This window comes from Alligator mississippiensis, chromosome 7 (assembly GCF_030867095.1).
Source record: "Alligator mississippiensis isolate rAllMis1 chromosome 7, rAllMis1, whole genome shotgun sequence".
NCBI lineage: Eukaryota > Metazoa > Chordata > Crocodylia > Alligatoridae > Alligator > Alligator mississippiensis.
The window spans coordinates 56,323,462-56,340,739 of record NC_081830.1 but is presented as its reverse complement, the minus strand read 5'-3'; the positions used below and the strand labels follow the sequence as shown (position 1 = coordinate 56,340,739).

General features: G+C 42.7%; 1 protein-coding gene across 1 annotated transcript in view; it reads left to right on the top strand.

Annotated features, from left to right (window-relative positions):
* GK5 (glycerol kinase 5) overlaps window positions 1–17,278 on the top strand; it is a 64,270-nt gene that overhangs the window by 7,243 nt on the left and 39,749 nt on the right. Inside the window, exons 3-10 of the mRNA XM_019491819.2 lie at window positions 864–939; window positions 2,992–3,085; window positions 4,196–4,327; window positions 7,721–7,796; window positions 9,025–9,086; window positions 9,166–9,239; window positions 9,623–9,683; window positions 13,382–13,508. Coding sequence (XP_019347364.1) covers window positions 864–939; window positions 2,992–3,085; window positions 4,196–4,327; window positions 7,721–7,796; window positions 9,025–9,086; window positions 9,166–9,239; window positions 9,623–9,683; window positions 13,382–13,508 — 702 coding nt within the window. The remainder of the gene's footprint in view (window positions 1–863; window positions 940–2,991; window positions 3,086–4,195; window positions 4,328–7,720; window positions 7,797–9,024; window positions 9,087–9,165; window positions 9,240–9,622; window positions 9,684–13,381; window positions 13,509–17,278) is intronic.

The window sequence follows — 17,278 nt, the reverse complement described above, 5'->3', positions numbered from 1 at the left end:
AAAATTAATATAACATAGCACATACCAAATTCTAGAATTACATTTCAGGTATATTCTACATGTAAAATTTTTAAGCCATCTTAAATCTCACATGGTTTAAACAGTAGTTCTCAACCTTTTCAGACTTGAGGCAATCCATAGAAAATGCCAACTCTTAGCTTTCACTTGTTTTTTTTCCTTCAGAAATATAATAGAGCAATTCTTCTGTTGTAAAAAACTCAGATACCACCACAACATGGCAGAATCTTATTGCAGTCATAGATTCACTGGTTTAAACAAGCCTTTTTTGTACGTCTCATTAATTACTGTAGATTATGAAAAGCAGTTTTTTAAAAATCTAGTCTGCATTTTGCAATCTGTGTCTTTTATTCGCTTTCTGCATTTGGATTCTTCTGTTTGAACACTGAAAATTAATAAAGGGAGTGTCTCTTAAATTATGCTTGGGTATAAACAGTGCAGAGAAAAATGTTTAAAACAGCTGTTTTATTAGACTTCACTTCTGAAAAGAAAATTGTTTAGACATTTTTAGGGATAAAAGGTTTTATAAAAGCATTAGGTTATATCAATGAAGCCTGAAGTATCAAGGTGTAAATATATGCCTGATTGCATGTCTACTTGTTTTGGAACAAATTGGCTTATTCTACTGGCATGTGTGAATTCTTGGTCATTTAAGCATTCATGTTACTTACCTACCTATATCCACTGAATAAAAATGAGTGATTATCAACTAAATCGGGTACTTTACATTTAATATATCATTAAAATAAATTAGTATTCATTACATGATTAATGATTTTCAAAAGGCTTCATAGATATCTCAGAATAATGGTTTCTCATTTGTTAAAGTAATTTTTTATGTTTAGGTGCAGGACTTCGTATGAATCAAATTGCTGGTCTTGGCATCTCAACACAGAGAGCAACTTTCATTACATGGAACAAGTATGTACAATATATGAATATTTTTAACACATTTACATAACAAACACAAAGAGCTTACAATCTAACTTTATATGTGCATGAAGAGTGAAGGTAATTTATAATTGGGAGAGAAATCAGAGGAAGAATAAAAACTACATTAATTTAAGAATGTGCACATCTTGAAGTACGTGATATTATACATACACTACAATTTTTATGTTGCTAATACTTCCATTTTTCATTGTAGAAAATAAAACAGGAAGATAGCACTTTATAGGTCTCTTGCGAGTTGCTGATAGGCATCCTGCTTTCCAAGTCCTACTGTCTAATGGGCTCTGCTCGTGAAAACTTTCCAAGCAACTGTGTAAAGGACATGTGTACATTGGTACTGTTCCCCATATTTAAAACAAATTGAAGAGCCGCAGTCACTGCATGTGTTGTCATGGCCAGATTCAGTGCTTTGTGGTTAAAACACACAATGGGTTTAACTCAGTTTTGATTAGTCTGAGATTTAACTCCACTCAAAATGGGGCAAGTGGGAAAGTGGCAGTTGTTTATGCACTAGGCTGGAATGGCTATTGATTCAATGACTGTTGAAGCAAAGTGTTCATTTAGATACTTAATTCAGGTTAATTCAGGTACTTAATGTGCCTGAATGGGCTTGTCCACCTGTAAAGTTAAATACCAACCATCTCTTTTTAGCCTGTGTTCATTAGATTAGATATTTGCTCATCTGCTTTTATTGTGTGTCTGCATTTTTGGATGTGAGGAAGCTGATAACAATGCAAATGATGCAAAACATTGCTTCATCCAGGATTAAAGTTGGAGTGGTTTTGCAACAATTGAGTTGTTGGCAGGGAACAATTAGAACAGACCAGCTGCTGCCCTTTTGAAACTTTAAAACGACTTTCAAGCCCTTTCAAACTTTTTAAATTAGAACTGACTGTCATGTGGCAGGTTTGTACATGTCTAGTCTCCTCTGTCTTTAAAGTGCAGCTAATGTATATGTTGAGCAGAGGAAAATCCATAACATTCCCCGCCACCACCCCCCACCCCCGGGCGCCCTAACTCTTCAGGTTCCTGCCTCAAAGCAGCCGGCATCAGCGGCATCCTTTTATGTTTATACATCTACAGTTTAGTAATTCAGAACTTTTAGAGCTACTTGATTTCTGCTATGTTCTTGGTTATAGTTTGCAAAAGTGTGCTAGTTTTTTGTTTGCTTTTTTTGTATGTTGTTTTTTTTTCTGTACTGCTCACCATGGTATCTAAGTACATATTGACTCAGACTCATTAGAGTAGGGGTAGGCAACCTTTTCTGACTGTGCTCCAGAATAACCCTGGGTCAGAGGTGGGTGAGTGCTAGGACCTGGCTGCCGTCACTGCTTGACACCATGGGAACACGAGGAAGAGTGCCCGTAGCCGTGGGCTGGATCCAGTGGTTTTGTGGGCTGGATCTGGCTCATAGGTTATAGGCTTTCAACCCCCACATTAAAAAAGGTCTGGAGTTGAATTAGTGATTTTGACTTCCCATTAAACAATTTTCCATGAAAATGGGCTACATTTAAAGTTTTTTTCAACAGACTTCCTGAGACTTCAAGAAGAAATGTTCAATCCACTTGCATGGTCAGAGGCCTTCAAGCAAGGCCCTATGAGGAGAGACTGAGGGACCTAGATCTCTTCAGCCTTTGCAAGAGAAGGCTGAAAGGTGATCTTGTAGCTGCCTATAAATTCATCAGAGGAGGGCAGCAGGAAATAAGAGATGCTCTATTTACTAGGGCACCCCCTGGAGTAACTAGGAACAATGGCCACAAATTGATGGAGAGCAGATTTAGGGTGGACATTAGAAAGAACTTCTTCCCAGTAAGGGTTGCCACAATCTGGAATGGGCTTTCAAGGGAGGTGGTGCTCTCCCCTACCTTGGGCATCTTCAAGAGGAGACTGGACAAGCACCTAACTGGGGTTGTCTGATCCCAGCGCTCTTTCCTGCCCAGGGCAGGGGGTTGGATTCGATGACCTATTGAGGTCCCTTCCGACCCTAACATCTATGAATCCTGTTTTATTACTGGTTTTCAGGAAGACAGGAAAACCTTTCCATAATTTTATAAGCTGGCAAGATTTAAGAACTGCTGAACTCGTAAGTTCCTGGAACAGGGGTCTCATGCTGAAGGTAAGTCTACTTGCTGAGTACATAGCTTCATATATTGAAGTCTTATATTTTGTTTTCATTTTTATGGAGACCCAAATACACCATGTCAAATATTGTAAGTGCCTCAATAATACATTGATATATGAGATTTATGCGGTTTGCCCCTTAACGGTTTTTTTTAAATCAGAAAAAATTACATACAAGGTGAGCGAACTGAAAAGAAATTCAATATGGTGTTCTATATAAACATTAATAGTGAAATTTAAGGCTATAAGAGAGTCCGTAAGTTGGGAATCACTCCGCCATATTAAAATGTTGCATATTTTAGTAATGTAATATCATATTCTTTGTCCCAAAATGTCCTTATTTTTGATTAGCAAGGTAATTCTTTGCTCAGATTTGTGCGTGATAGATTTGGAAAAGATGCACTGTATTTGTTTTTACTTAAAAAAGGAAGTTCATGCCTTATTTTAAGTAGAAATACTTAAAGCCAGCTCACTGCTACAGGTGATGCTAACACCTTCATAATGAGAAGAGTAAGAGGTTAAATTCCTGGCTTTGCCACAACAGATACCCCTTGAGTTTCCCTGGACAGTTCATATAACCTCTCTTTCCTGTCTCTGTGAAATGGGACTGAGACTGTTTTTGCTAGTACTGCTTCTACTAGCATAAGGCTATCATGTTTTGCCAGCAAAGAATCCTAATGTGGATATAGCTATACCAAAAATGCAAGAGTTTGTATAGTATAGATAAAATAAAACTGCCCCTTGAATAGAGCAAGCTTTATTGGTAAAAGCACAGTTTTGCTCCTAACTGCCTCTATGCTTTTGCAAGCACAGATGTGTTGATCAGAAGTCATACCTTTTTCATACCTGTGATCAGTATAGTTATGCCAGCAGTAGTCTGTTATGTAGATTTGGTTTAATGCAACTCTTTCTCTCAATCCTAGGTCTAAAATTCTTTCTACTAGAATTTACTAGTAGTTTGAATCCTCACCCCTCCTAAAGACAGTCTCATCATTTATATGGTGGATTTATGTACATTATCTTTAAATGACATTCAACCATAGTATTTAAATAGAGACAACCAAGTATTTTAATTAAATAACTTTTTTTGCTCCTTTTGGAACAGGTGCTCCATATTATTTTTACAATGCTTCATTTTTTGACTCGGAGTACTCGATATTTAGCTGCAAGTTTGTTTACTTTCTCAACACATCACAGCTCTTTGAAACTGTCTTGGATTTTCCAAAACATAACTGAGGTAAGAAGGTAGGAGGAGAAGGTAACAGATCTCAGTGCATAATAGAGACTTGTTTATTTTGTTTTCCTATCTTAAAAAAATGGAGTAGGAGTCTGTTTCACTTAGGTATAATTTAATGTATACATGTGGTGCCAATGTTAATTTGTGATCTATTTCATATTTGTCAATGTGTGCATATTATATAATCTTTGCTAATGATTTGTGCAAATATGTGGGCATATAGATAATTTTACTGATGTAAGTAGTCCAGCAGAACTCAAAAGTATTCATATAATGAGTTGAACTTTCTGACTTATTCCTGTTAATGTTAAGAGGGCTGTTCATCTTCAGTGTGGCCAAAGGCTGCCCACCACACAGATTACATGCTCTGGAGGCAGGCCTCTGAGATTTTTCTCTGCCCCGTGACATAGGCAGTGCTGGTGGTGGTGCATGGCCCCCTGTGATTTTATCTCACCACACAGGCTGTTCCCTGCCGCACAGGTGTTTGACCGTGGGAAAGGTGACTACAGGGATATGTAGCGAGCTGGACAGCCCTGTTGTATAATGTCATTTGATTGTACTTTTCTTTAAAGTACAAAGAAAACTTTGTTATAAAGTTATTGTATAACAATCAAGGAATATTTATATTTTATCTTGCACTATTGTGTTTCCAGTCCAACATAAAGCATGTCAAAATGAATAACTTAATGCTTAGCAAACAAGGGCTACTGTTAACCCCACTTTTATTTAATTTTAAGTGTCTGATTAATATTATGTAAATGTAAACTTGGGCATTCGTTTAACACCATACATTGCTGGCATCACATTTTTATAGTATGTTAATTCATTTAGTCTTTGATTTAGTCCTTTTCTTTTTCATTTTACTTACTTTATTCATCTTTGTGTTTCTTTTTACTTAATTTCACCTTGTTTAGTTTCAGGATTTTTTTTTTGCGAGAGAGAATTTGTGTGTGTTTGTTTTTTACAACGATCAAAGACGACCAGAGAGAATTTTCTAAAAATCTGTTCAAAACATTTAATTGAAGGATATGGTAGTCTTGAATCTTCAATAGGAGACCTTTTTCCTCACACAGCTTCCTTAATTTTTTGTTTTAAAAATCAAAACAGAAAAATAAAAATGAAAATCCTAAGCAAAACTCAAAAGTGCCATCTAAAAATATTTTCCCTTTCAATTAGGCTCTACTTGCATTGGTCTCTTTTGCTTCCTACTAGTTTTCATTGTGCATTGTGTCAGTAGAAATGGAATAGCCAAAACCTAAATTTCTAATTCTAAAGAAAAATAGAGAAGATAACATTTTCAGACTTGTACATCATGAAGAAGCTGAAAAGTATAGCTCTATTTGCTACCTTTGACAAAGGTATTTTTGTTAGGAGTTTGTATTATTCTTTTTAGATTTTTTTTCATATCTACCAGACTTTTTTTCCTTTTATCATCATTTCTTGGAATCATAGAAAGTTAGGGTTGGAAGGGATCTCAGGAGGTCATCTAGTCCAACCCCCTGCTCAAAGCAGGAACAGGCTCAACTAGGTCATCCTAGCTAAAGCTTTGTCTAGCCAGGTCATAAAAACCTCCAAGGATGGAGATTCCACCACTGCTCTGGGTAACCTGTTCCACTGGCTTACTATCCTATTAAGAAAAATTATTTCTAATATCTAACCTAAACTTCCCTTGCTGCAACTTGAGACTGTTGCTCTTTGTTCTGTCATCTGCCACCACTGAGAAGAGTCTAGCTCCATCCTTTTTCAAACCTCACATCAGGTAGTTGAAGGTTGCTAATAAATTCCCTCTGTCTCCTCTTCTCTAGACTAAATAAGCCCAGTTCCCTCAGTCTTTCCTCCTAAGGGACATTTCCCAGCACCTTCATTGTTTTTGTTGCTGTCTGCTAGACTCTCTCTAATTTGTCCATATCCTTTCTGTAGTGCAGGGTCCAAAACTGAACATAGTACGCCAGATTTGGCCTCACCAGTGCTAAATAGAGGGGAATAATCACTTCTCTTGACCTACCGGCAGCACACCTACCAATGCAGCCCAGCATGCCGTTAGCCTTCTTGGTAACAAGGGCACACTGCTGACTCATATTCAGCTTATTGTCCACTGTAACCCCTGGGTCCTTTTCTGAAAAGCTGCTGCCGAGCTAGTCAGCCCCCAACCTATACTGGTGCATGGGATTGTTCTGTCCCAAGTGCAGGATTTTGCACTTGTTTCTGTTGAACCTCATGAGATTTCTTTTGGCCCAATCCTCCAATTTGTCTAGGTCACTCTGAATCCTAGCCCTACACTCCAGCGTATTTACTGCTCTCACCAGCTTGGTGTTATCTGCAGACTTGTTGAGGGTGCACTCCATCCCATCTTCCAGGTTGTTAATGAAGACATTGAACAAAACCGACCCCTGGGGGACTCCACTTGATACCGGCTGCCAACTAGACATTGAGCCATTGATTACTACCCTCTGAGCTGGATGCTTCAGCCACTTATCTGTCTACCTTACAGTCCATTCATCCAGTCCACACTTCCTTAGCTTGCCTGTGAGAAAGTTGTGGGAGACGGTATCAAAAGCCTTCCTAAAATCAAGGTACATCACATCCACCAGTCTCCCTGCATCCACAGAGCCAGTCATCTCATCATAGAAGGCAGTTAGGTTGGTCAGGCATGACTTGCCCTTGGTGAATCAATGCTGACTGTTCCTAATCCCCTTCTTCTCCTCCAAGTAATTAGAAATAGATTCCTTGAGGATCTTCTCCACGATTTTTACAGGGACTGAGGTGAGGCTGACTAGTCTGTAGTTCCCTGGATCCTCCTTTTTCCCTTTAAGTATGGACACTATGTTTGCCCTTTTTCAAGCACCCAGGATTTCTCCTGATTGCCATGAGTTTTCAAAGATAATGGTCAGTGGCTCTTCAGTCACATCAGCCAGCTCCCTCTACCCTCAGGTGCATCCCATCCAGCCCAAATTTTCACTTCTTATAAGCTTCCTTTTTGTGATTTAGTTTACTGAAGAGTTCCCAGCTAAACCAAGCTGGTCTTCTGCCGTACTTGCAATTCTTGATTCCTTCTCTTCACTAACTTTGACTTTTAAAGTATCCAGGTTTACCCTTTCTAGGGCTTTGTTTGATTTCCTCTATTAGTACAACTTTTTGAGAGAGGTTGAGTAAGGTTGTCAGCCCTAGACATGAAGTGGCATATACATCTCAAAAAGAGCTGTTTGGATGGGGGACCACACACTGAGCGAGAAAATAAAATTTATATTAGAGCTTCCAATGACCAATCCACCCTTCCTAGAAGAAATATTGGCAATTGCAGAATTTTTTGGAGACACTTGTAGTATTATTATTCAATTAAATATTCGGAGAAGGGTAAGGAAAATACAGAATTTTTTTTGTTTTGCTTTTCAGGTACACCAGGCTGCCAAAGAAAATAACTGCTGCTTTGGAACAATTGACACTTGGCTATTATATAAACTCACCAAAGGTGAACATGTCAAGTATTCGTTATATATAAATAAAAATACTTGGAATCTGAATGGAGGTATTCAATTCATGCACCTGACGTTATTCCCAAAAATCTAACTTTTATATAGGGGTGACAGATACTTTTCTGTGCAAGGACTATTCTCTAACTATTTATGACTACTACATACTGCTCTGCTTTTTGAATGAATATCTTAGCTTAACTTAATAGGGACAGTCTGGAAGTATGGGGACAGCCTGAAAGAAATTAATGGTTCAAGATGGTCTCCTCTCAAATTATTGAGAGTTAAATGGCAATGCCAGAACTAGAAATAAAAAGCTTATTAACAGGGTTTGAATTACAAGGGAAGCTTGTGGGGGCAGAGGCCCCCCCCCCCCCCCAAAAGAAACAAGAACCCCCTGTAAGATTTGAAAATCATAATCTGGGGAGCCTATGATTTTATTAGGGCATTGTGATGGGCAGCCCAGTTTTTTAGGCAGACCCCCTCAAGAGTCCAAGTGTAATTTGAACCCTGCTTATCAACATGAAGGAATAAAGAATTATACCTTGGTTTAAAAAGTGATGCTCTCATGAGAGGGTGGTGACATTTGTTGGGAAAACCAGACTGACACACAACACCCAATTAGGGGTTTCTGAAGAAGTTAAGGCTACTTAGATTACCATCAGTGGGTGGTAAAACCAATCTGTTTAAAAAAATTGTCTCTGACAGCTTGGTTTTTACTTGTGAAATAAATTCTGATTTGTTTTAAGAAGGCTCTCTAGTCACTGTTTACCACTAATCACATACTTCCCAAAAGGAAAGAACTGCAAGTGCCCAAATTACATCAGACTTGCAGGGTAAGAATGGTTGATATTCAGGATAATCCAGGGTCCTGGTCTCACAGGGCAGAATTGCAATATTCAGTCTTAAAATAATAGGAAAAATGGAGACCTGCTGACCCCCAGGAGCTGTACATAGAAGAGACTACAAAGGGATCAGCAATGCAATAGGCCTGGAATTATGACGTGGTAATCAAGCTGGATGTGGTTATCAAGCTTCTGAAGGGTTCCATGCAGACAATGTAAGGACATGAAGACAATTGCAGGATGTGGACATGAAGATAGACCTAATCCCTTATAATCTTTCGATATTTTAATGCCTTAAAAGTGATGAATTTAGATATAGTACATAGATTTACTTCTATTGACACTAAATTTCAGGCATTTAAAACTTTTAATTTAATTATAGGTTCTGTGTATGCTACAGATTATTCAAATGCCAGTTCTACAGGGCTGTTTGATCCTTTTACAGTAAGTATCTTTTAAAATAACGTTTATTGTCTTCTATTCTGTCAGATTCATTAATATTTTACTCTCTCTGTTATTTCAGAGGAGTTGGAGTTCTGGTTTTTGCAAATTATTGTCCATCCCAATGTCTATATATCCTCCAGTGAAGGACACAAGGTAAAATGAAGGCATAATCTGAAAGAAGTATGTGACACACAATTCAATAAATTATTTCTAGAAAAATATTATAAAAAATTGTGTACTTAAAAGGTACTTAAAAAGTTTTATAAAAGTGAAGCCAAAAATAAAATAAATTATAAATATGTGCAGTTGCATATTTTTATTTCTAAATTCAAATGTGTGAATTTCTAAATTCAAAATTTTGGATTTTATTCTTCCAATAAAATATATTTGAAATAGTTTAATGATTTAAAAAAATAATTGTTGATAGTTGATTAAAGGGACTCTTCACTGTATGCTGAAGACTCATCCTTTCTTTCTTTTCTGTAATTTAAAAAATGGTCATTTCAGCGTAGTGACTTTTTAACATTTATTTTCAGTTGCAATTTCGGCTCAGTTGACCCTGAAATATTTGGGGTGCCTATTCCAATAATGGCATTGGTGAGTATAAATCTTTTATGTTTTTGTAATTAGTTAGCTTCTGTAACTGTTCATTTATCATATGGTGTACTCTATGATTTCTAAGGCTCTCTTATAGTTTCATAGTAGCTAGGGTCAGGAGAGACCTGAACAGATCATCTAGCCTGACCCCTGGCCACAGGCAGCAATGAATGCTGGGTTCACAAGACCCCAGACAGGTGATCGTCCAACCTCCTCTTGAATTTGCCCAAGGTGTAGGGGCAAGGACCACTTCCCTGGGAAGTTGGTTCCAGATTTTGGTCACCCTAACTGTAAAATATTGCCTTCTGATCTCTAACCTAAACCTATTCTCTATCAGCTTATTACCATTGTTCCTTGTCACCCCAGGTGGTGCTGGGGAGAAAAGGGCTCTACCTATTTGCTGTTGATCTCCCCTGATGAGTTTGTAGGCAGCCACCAGGTCCCCCCTCAGCCTCCTCTTGCTGAGGCTGAACAGGTTCAGGTCCCTCAGTCTCTCCTTGTAGGGCCTGCCCTGCTGCCCACTCACCAAGCGGGTAGCCCTCCTCTGAACCCTCTCCAGGCTGGCCACATCCCTTTTGAAGTGCGGTGCCCAGTACTGGACACAGTACTCCAACTGCGGTCTGACCAAAGTCACATAGAGGGGGAGTATCACCTCTCTGGACCGGCTTGAGATGCACCTTTGGATGCATGACAAGGTTTGGCTAGCCTTGCTGGCTGCGGTCTGGCATTGGTGGCTCATGTTCATCTTGGAGTCAATAATGACTCCAAGATCCCTTTCTGCCTCTGCTTTCAAGAGGAGAACTCCCCAGCCTGTATGTATGCTGTGGATTCCTTCTCCCAAGGTGCAGCACCCTGCATTTGTCTACACTGAACCCCATCCGATTCTCATCTGCCCACTTTTGTAGTCTGTCTAAATCTAGTTGCAGCCTTTCTCTCCCTTTAAGTGTGTCCACCTTGCCCCACATCTTAGTGTCATCAGGAAACTTGGACAGCGTGCTTTCCACCCCCTAGTCCAAATCACTGATGAAGATGTTAAACAGTGCGGGCCCGAGCCCTGGGGTACCCCACTGCTCACATCTCGCCAGGTTGAGTACAACCCGTTCACCACTACTCTCTGGGTATGCCCCATCAGCCAATTTTTTTACCCATCCAACTGTGCAGGCATCAATGCCACAGTCACTTAATTTATTGATGAGGATGGGGTGAGAGACAGTGTCAAAGGCCGCCTTAAAGTCTAGAAAGACTACGCCCACAGCGACACCATCATCCAAGGATTTAGTTACTTGGTCGTAAAAGGCAATCCGGTTGGTCAGGCAGGACCTGCCTTTGATGAACCCATGCTGATGGCCCCTGAGCATGATCTCCCCTGCAGACCTCCCACAGATGTGCTCCTTGATGATTCTCTCCAAGATCTTCCTGAGCACCAAGGTGAGGCTTATGGGCCTATAGTCCTCATTCCTTGAAAATTGGGACCACATTTGCCAGTTTCCAATCCCCCAGCACCTGGCCAGATGACCACGAATGCTCATACAGCCGGGCCAAGGGCTCCGCGATGACCCCTGCCAACTCCCTCAACACCCTTGGGTGGAGGGCATCTGGACCTGCGGATTTAAAAATGTCTAGCTCTTCCAGAAGATCCCTAACTATGTCTGCGCTGACTGAAGGCCTGACAGAGTTATCCACAAGATTATCCCTACCTCTGGTAGGTGGGATGTCCCAGTCCCTGTTCAAGAAAAGAGGGAAAGAAACTGTTAAAAATATCAGCTTTCTTGTCTGGCATAGCCACAAGATTACTGTTTGCGTCTTGCAGGGGACCTACATTTCCTGGTGCCCTCTTCTTGCTCCCAATGTACTTGCAAAAGGACTTTTTGTTGTCCTTAATCCTGGACGCTAGCTTGAGTTCCATCTCTACCCTGGCCTTCCTAATAGCCCTCCTACACTCACGGGCCGAGGAGGAGTACTCCTCCTTGGTGATAGCTCCTCCCTTCCACTGGTTGTACACCCCCCTTTTTAGTCCTCAGGCATTCCTGAATGCCGTTGCTGAGCCAAGGGGGTTTCTGAGCACTCTTACCCGCCTTGCTTCTCTCAGGGACTGTTAACCTTTGGGCCTGGAGGATTGCTCCCTTAAGGTACGACCATCCCTCGTGGACTATCTCCTCTACCTTCTGGGCCCTCAGTGCCTCCCCTACCAGTCTCCTAAGTTTATTGAAGTTGGTCCTTCTGAAGTCAAGGGCTTTAGCCATGGCGTGAGCCCTTGATGCCCTGCGTTGGATAATGAAATCCAGCAGGTGATGATCGCTATTGCCCAGGTGGTCAAGGACCTGCAGTCCCCTCACAAGGTCATCCCCCATGGCCAGGACCAGGTCCAGCAAGGCGTTGCCCCTAGTGGGGCTATGCACTTCCTGGATAAGGTGAAGGTCCTGTAATACTCTTAGTCTAGGTTTGGTTGCAGAATTTTGTTCCAAAATCTTACCTTTCATTTTGGAGGAAATAAAATATTTCTAACGTTTGTGATTGTGGAAGAGACCATCTAGAGAAGATTAATTTTGTGGTTAAGCCCTGAACCAGAGATTAAAAGAACTGGGTTCTGTTCTATGTGCTAACAGTGGCTGGGATTTTTTCTGACTTTTGACCAGTCTTCTAACTTTTGACCTGCTCGCATGGCTGGGGCTGGTTTCCATGGGGACCCCAGCAGCCGCCACGCTCTGATAGCATGGAGCCAGGGTTTCTGTGGAGACCAGCCCCAACAGCACTTGCAGGGTGGGGACCTGCTCCAGGGCTGAGCTGGGATCTTGCAGTAGTGGCAGCATGGTCTGAAGCTGGGGCAGAGCCGTGATCTGCAACCTGCATACTCCAGGCAAGGGTGTGCAGGCAGTGGATCATGGCTCTGCCCCATCTCTGTACCATGCTGCAAGGAGCTGGGGCAGAACTGCAATCTGCTACCTGCATGTTCCTGCCCTGAGAATGCAGTCTGCAGATTGCAGTTTTGTCCTAGCTCCAGACCACACTGTCGCTGCTGCAAGATCCTGGCCCGGCCCCAGAGCAGCCTTCTGACTTGCTGCATACCTTGCTAGTGCTTTTGGGTCTGGTCTCCACAGTAACTCTGGCTCCACACTGTCACAGTGCGGCTGTTGCTGGGGTCTCCATGGAAACTGGCACCAGCCATGTGGGCAGGGGCTGCTGGGAAATGGATTCCATTGGTGGCTGGATCCAGCCCCCAGGCTGAACTTTGCCCACCTGTGCAATCTCACTCTTGTGTACAGTGGGGAAAAATTGAAAGACACAGGCATCTATTTAACTTTCAGTTACCTTGAATCTGAATTATAGCATGCTGATTGTATTCATATTTAGTTCTATTAAAAACCTATATGTTTTAACTTGTTTTAAGTTGTCACAGAATTTCTAGTGTGCTGCTAGCTATTCTCATGGGTGAGAGCACTACTGAAATAACAATGTGATGAAAGATGATAGACTTTGATGGTTATTGTTAAAATAACCTTTGAAAGAAACTGAAGGGAAAAAGCAAACAAACTGTGTGGAGAAAAGTGTTGTAGTCTGTTATTATCTTGTCTGGATCTTTTGTGTACATTGTAAACTATGAGCCATTTGTATTGGAGAACATGGAGGAAAATCTTGTACTTTAAAAATCCAGCTGGAGTTTGGGCTAGTAATTTGTACTTCTTATTTGTTTGTTGTAGGTAGCAGATCAGCAATCAGCCACCTTTGGAGAATGCTGCTTTCATCCAGGAGATGTTAAATTGACCATGGGAACAGGTACCTTTTGGAATGTTAATACAGGGAGCCAACTTCACGCACCTCGGGGAGGTAAGCTGATGGAATTTTAAATAGCTTTAAATTATTTGACACTTTGAAGGTTGTCTACAGTGAATGGTAAAATAAATTATTATTGCTTTTAGATATACAAAAGCAGACTGACAGGCATTTTAATGATGAGTTTGTGAGCTTTTAATTATAATTTAAAAATGCAGATGTCTACCCAGGAAGATACTCAGAACAACTGGTGAACTTGTATGTTTGATATCATAGACTTTAAGTGACTTGGACAACTACACAGTCCGGTGGCTGGTGAATTGGCTAGAGGGTCGCACCCACAGAGTCATAGTGGATGGGTCGGTTTCGACCTGAAAGGGTGTGGGCAGTGGGGTCCTGCAGGGCTCGGTTCTTGGACCGATACTCTTCAATGTCTTCATCAGTGACTTGGACGAGGGAGTGAAGTGTACTCTGTCCAAGTTTGCGGATGACACAAAACTGTGGGGAGAAGTGGACACGCTGGAGGGCAGGGAACAGCTACAAGCAGACCTGGACAGGTTGGACAAATGGGCAGAAAACAACAGAATGCAATTCAACAAGGAGAAATGCAAAGTGCTGCACCTAGGGAGGAAAAATGTCCAGCGTACCTACTGCCTAGGAAATGACCTGCTTGGTGGCACGGAAGCGGAAAGGGATCTTGGAGTCCTAGTGGACTGCAAGATGAACGTGAGTCGGCAGTGTGACGAAGCCATCAGAAAAGCTAATGGCACTTTATCATGCATCAGCAGATGCATGACGAATAGGTCCAAGGAGGTGATACTTCCCCTCTATCAGGCGCTGGTCAGACCACAGTTGGAGTACTGCGTGGAATTCTGGGCATCGCACTTCAAGAGGGATGCGGATAACCTGGAGAGGGTCCAGATGGTGGGAAGCAATCTGATAAAAACTGATTTGAAAGTATATCGCAGATTTTCATGGCACAATGCATGCTGCTATTGCCATCTTAGTTATCCTACTTGAGTATGATTGGAATTATCTGGGTGTGCCTCATCATTAGGGATCCTGTTTTATTTCTGATTAAAAAAAATCCAAAATTATTTGGTTTTAAAAGTCCAAAATTCTGTGATTAAAACCCCCCAAATCCTCCGTTTTCTTCAATTAAAATGAAATGCCACTATATATCTTTCTATATATAATCTATATACACGCTTGCCGATTGCCTGTCAAGAATGACAGGAGGGTGGGGGGAAAAGGGACAGAGTGCCGCCACCCACCGGCCCGTGCTGCTGCCGCTCTGCCTCTGGCCCTGTGAGCTCCCCCCTGTTTGGCTTCGTCTGCCCCCCACTGCTCCACCCTGCGACGCTGCCACTTCCCAGGCACAGGGGAGCGGGGGGAAGCTTGCATGTGGCAGCCACAGCCGCCACCCAGCACCCCGTACTGCCGCCGCTCCCTCCCTCCCTCCCTCCCGGTTGTTCTCAGGGCCCAGCAGCAGTGGGGTGCCACTGCTGTGCCCTGCCCCCACCATTCCTGCTTCCCTCCCCACCTCCTCCCTGCCACTTCCCCCTCCCTGCCGGCTTTTGTTGGGACCCGGCAGTGGCAAGGCCAGAGTTGTGGGGGGTAAGACTAGCACTGCGCTGCCAGCACCCCATGCTGCTGCCTCCCAGGAGCAGGGGGGGAAGCTTGCCCTACTGTCCCCTCCATCCCCCTTGGCCAGTACCCCCTGCTGCTGCCTCCTCCAGGGAGCAGGGGCAGGGGTGAGGCCAGCACCTTGCTTCTCTGCTCCATCAGCTTCATCCCCCTGCTCCGCCACACTGTCGCTGCCTTCTGTCTGGAACACTGTTGGAGCACTCTGGTTGTTTCAGACAACCAGTCAGAGTATGAATAAAGTGTTACAGACAGACAAAAGCTGTTATGTGTGTGTGTGTGTATATTCTAATATTATAACAGCTTTTGTCTGTCTGTCCATAACACCTTATTCAAACACCGATTGGTTGGTTGTCTGAAACAACCAATCAGAGTGCTGCAAGAGCATTCCGGATGGGAGGTGGCAGTGCAGTGGAGCACCGCCATGATGGCGGGGATGGAGTGTCTGGAGCGGCTGCAGGTGGCAGCATAGGGGGCTGGTGGCTGGCTGAGGGGGACGGTGGGGGCAAGGTTCTCTTTCTGTCTCCCTTCCCCCCGCTCCTGGGAGATGGCAGCAGCATGGGGTGGTGGCGCTCTGTCCTCCCCACCCCCCCCAGTCATTCCTGACAGACAGTTGGTTAGTGTGTGTGTATATACATTTGTGTATATGTGTAAAGTCAGGGGCACTGGTATGGGCAAGGGCAGGACACTGACATATCAGGGTTGCTCAGCACCACAAAACAGCTGGGGGACAGCTGCAGTTGGACCTGTGTCCTGGTAAACAAAGGGGGCAGAGTAAGCTCCTATTTTACTTGATAAAAATACCCAAAAGCAAATGCCAGAATATATAGGTGTTATATATACATGCACAAACGTATGTGTATGTGTGCGTGTATATATAACACCTAGGCAGACAAGGTTCCTTGGGTGAATTTGATATCTTTTATTAGACCAACCCAAATGGTTGGAGAATAGTTATTAAGCAAGCTTTCAGGTTCAAAAACCCTTTGTCAGGCTAAGGAAGCTTCAGCAGTTACTGTGTGCTCTTCCTGGATGGAATATATAACACCTATATATTTTGGCATTTGCTTTTGGTTTTTTGTTTTTTGTTTTTCATGGAATATCAGAGCTTGCTCTGCCTTCTTCCTTTACCAGGACACAGGTCCAACTGCGGCTGTCTTCCCGCTGTTTTGTGGTGCTGAGCAATCCTGATATGTCAGTGCCCTGCCCTTGCCCATACCAGTGCCCCTGACTTTCAGCCCACAGTCCTTCACCCCTCTGGCTGTGCCTAGTGCCCCTCACTCCTGAGCTGCAGCCCCCTGCCTCCTCCCAGCCCTACCAGATGGGGCCCCCAGCTGCCAGGGCTACGGAACCTGGTGGCTGCATCTTGCCTGCTCCCTGCCCTGTAGACACCAGCCACAGCTTGCAACCTAGTGGAGAGGACCCATCGTGAGAGGGCAGAGCGGGATGGCAAGACTCATTGCTGCCACCGCCAGGACCCCTGTGCCAGCCATACTGCCAGGAGCATCAGGAGTAGCAGCCTGGGTGATGGAGGTCTGCTCTGCCCTCGTCTCCTCCTGTTGTGCTATGAACCAGGGGGTATCTGGTTCTCTTCCCAAATGGAGCAAGAGCAAACAGCAGGGTTGATATTACCTAAAATGCTTCATTTCCTCCAAACGAGGACCCATTTAACTCTTTAATAAATCCATTTTATTGAACATTATAAAGTATTAACTCCAAGCATGTATATAGATATAATCTTAGCAAGCAAGTGATTGTATATTATCAGTCCTAATAATACACATCTCGAGAGCTGGCCAGGCATCTCAGCAGGCTGGCTCCTTGAAGGGAGATCAGATGTCTTCAGTTCTCAGGCATCATTAGGGTGAGGGGAAGAGGAAGAGGGGGAAGGGAGGGGAGGGAAGGGGAACTTCCTTTGTTCATGTGGTCATATTTATAGTCCTTTAGTCACGTAGCTACCAATTAAGTCAATTTTCTATTTTTCTTCAACAACTTGGGTTATGTCTTCACTTTATCATTGTTTTCCCCTCTTCTTGGTACCAGAAAACATAAGATATGGGTGGAATGCCCCATTACAAACCCTTTTATCCATAAGAAGTCTTTATCATCAGACTCTTGCAGAAAAATAAGCTACATCAGACCCTTTTTTCTGTAGAAAGCAAGTCCCACAGTAACATAGC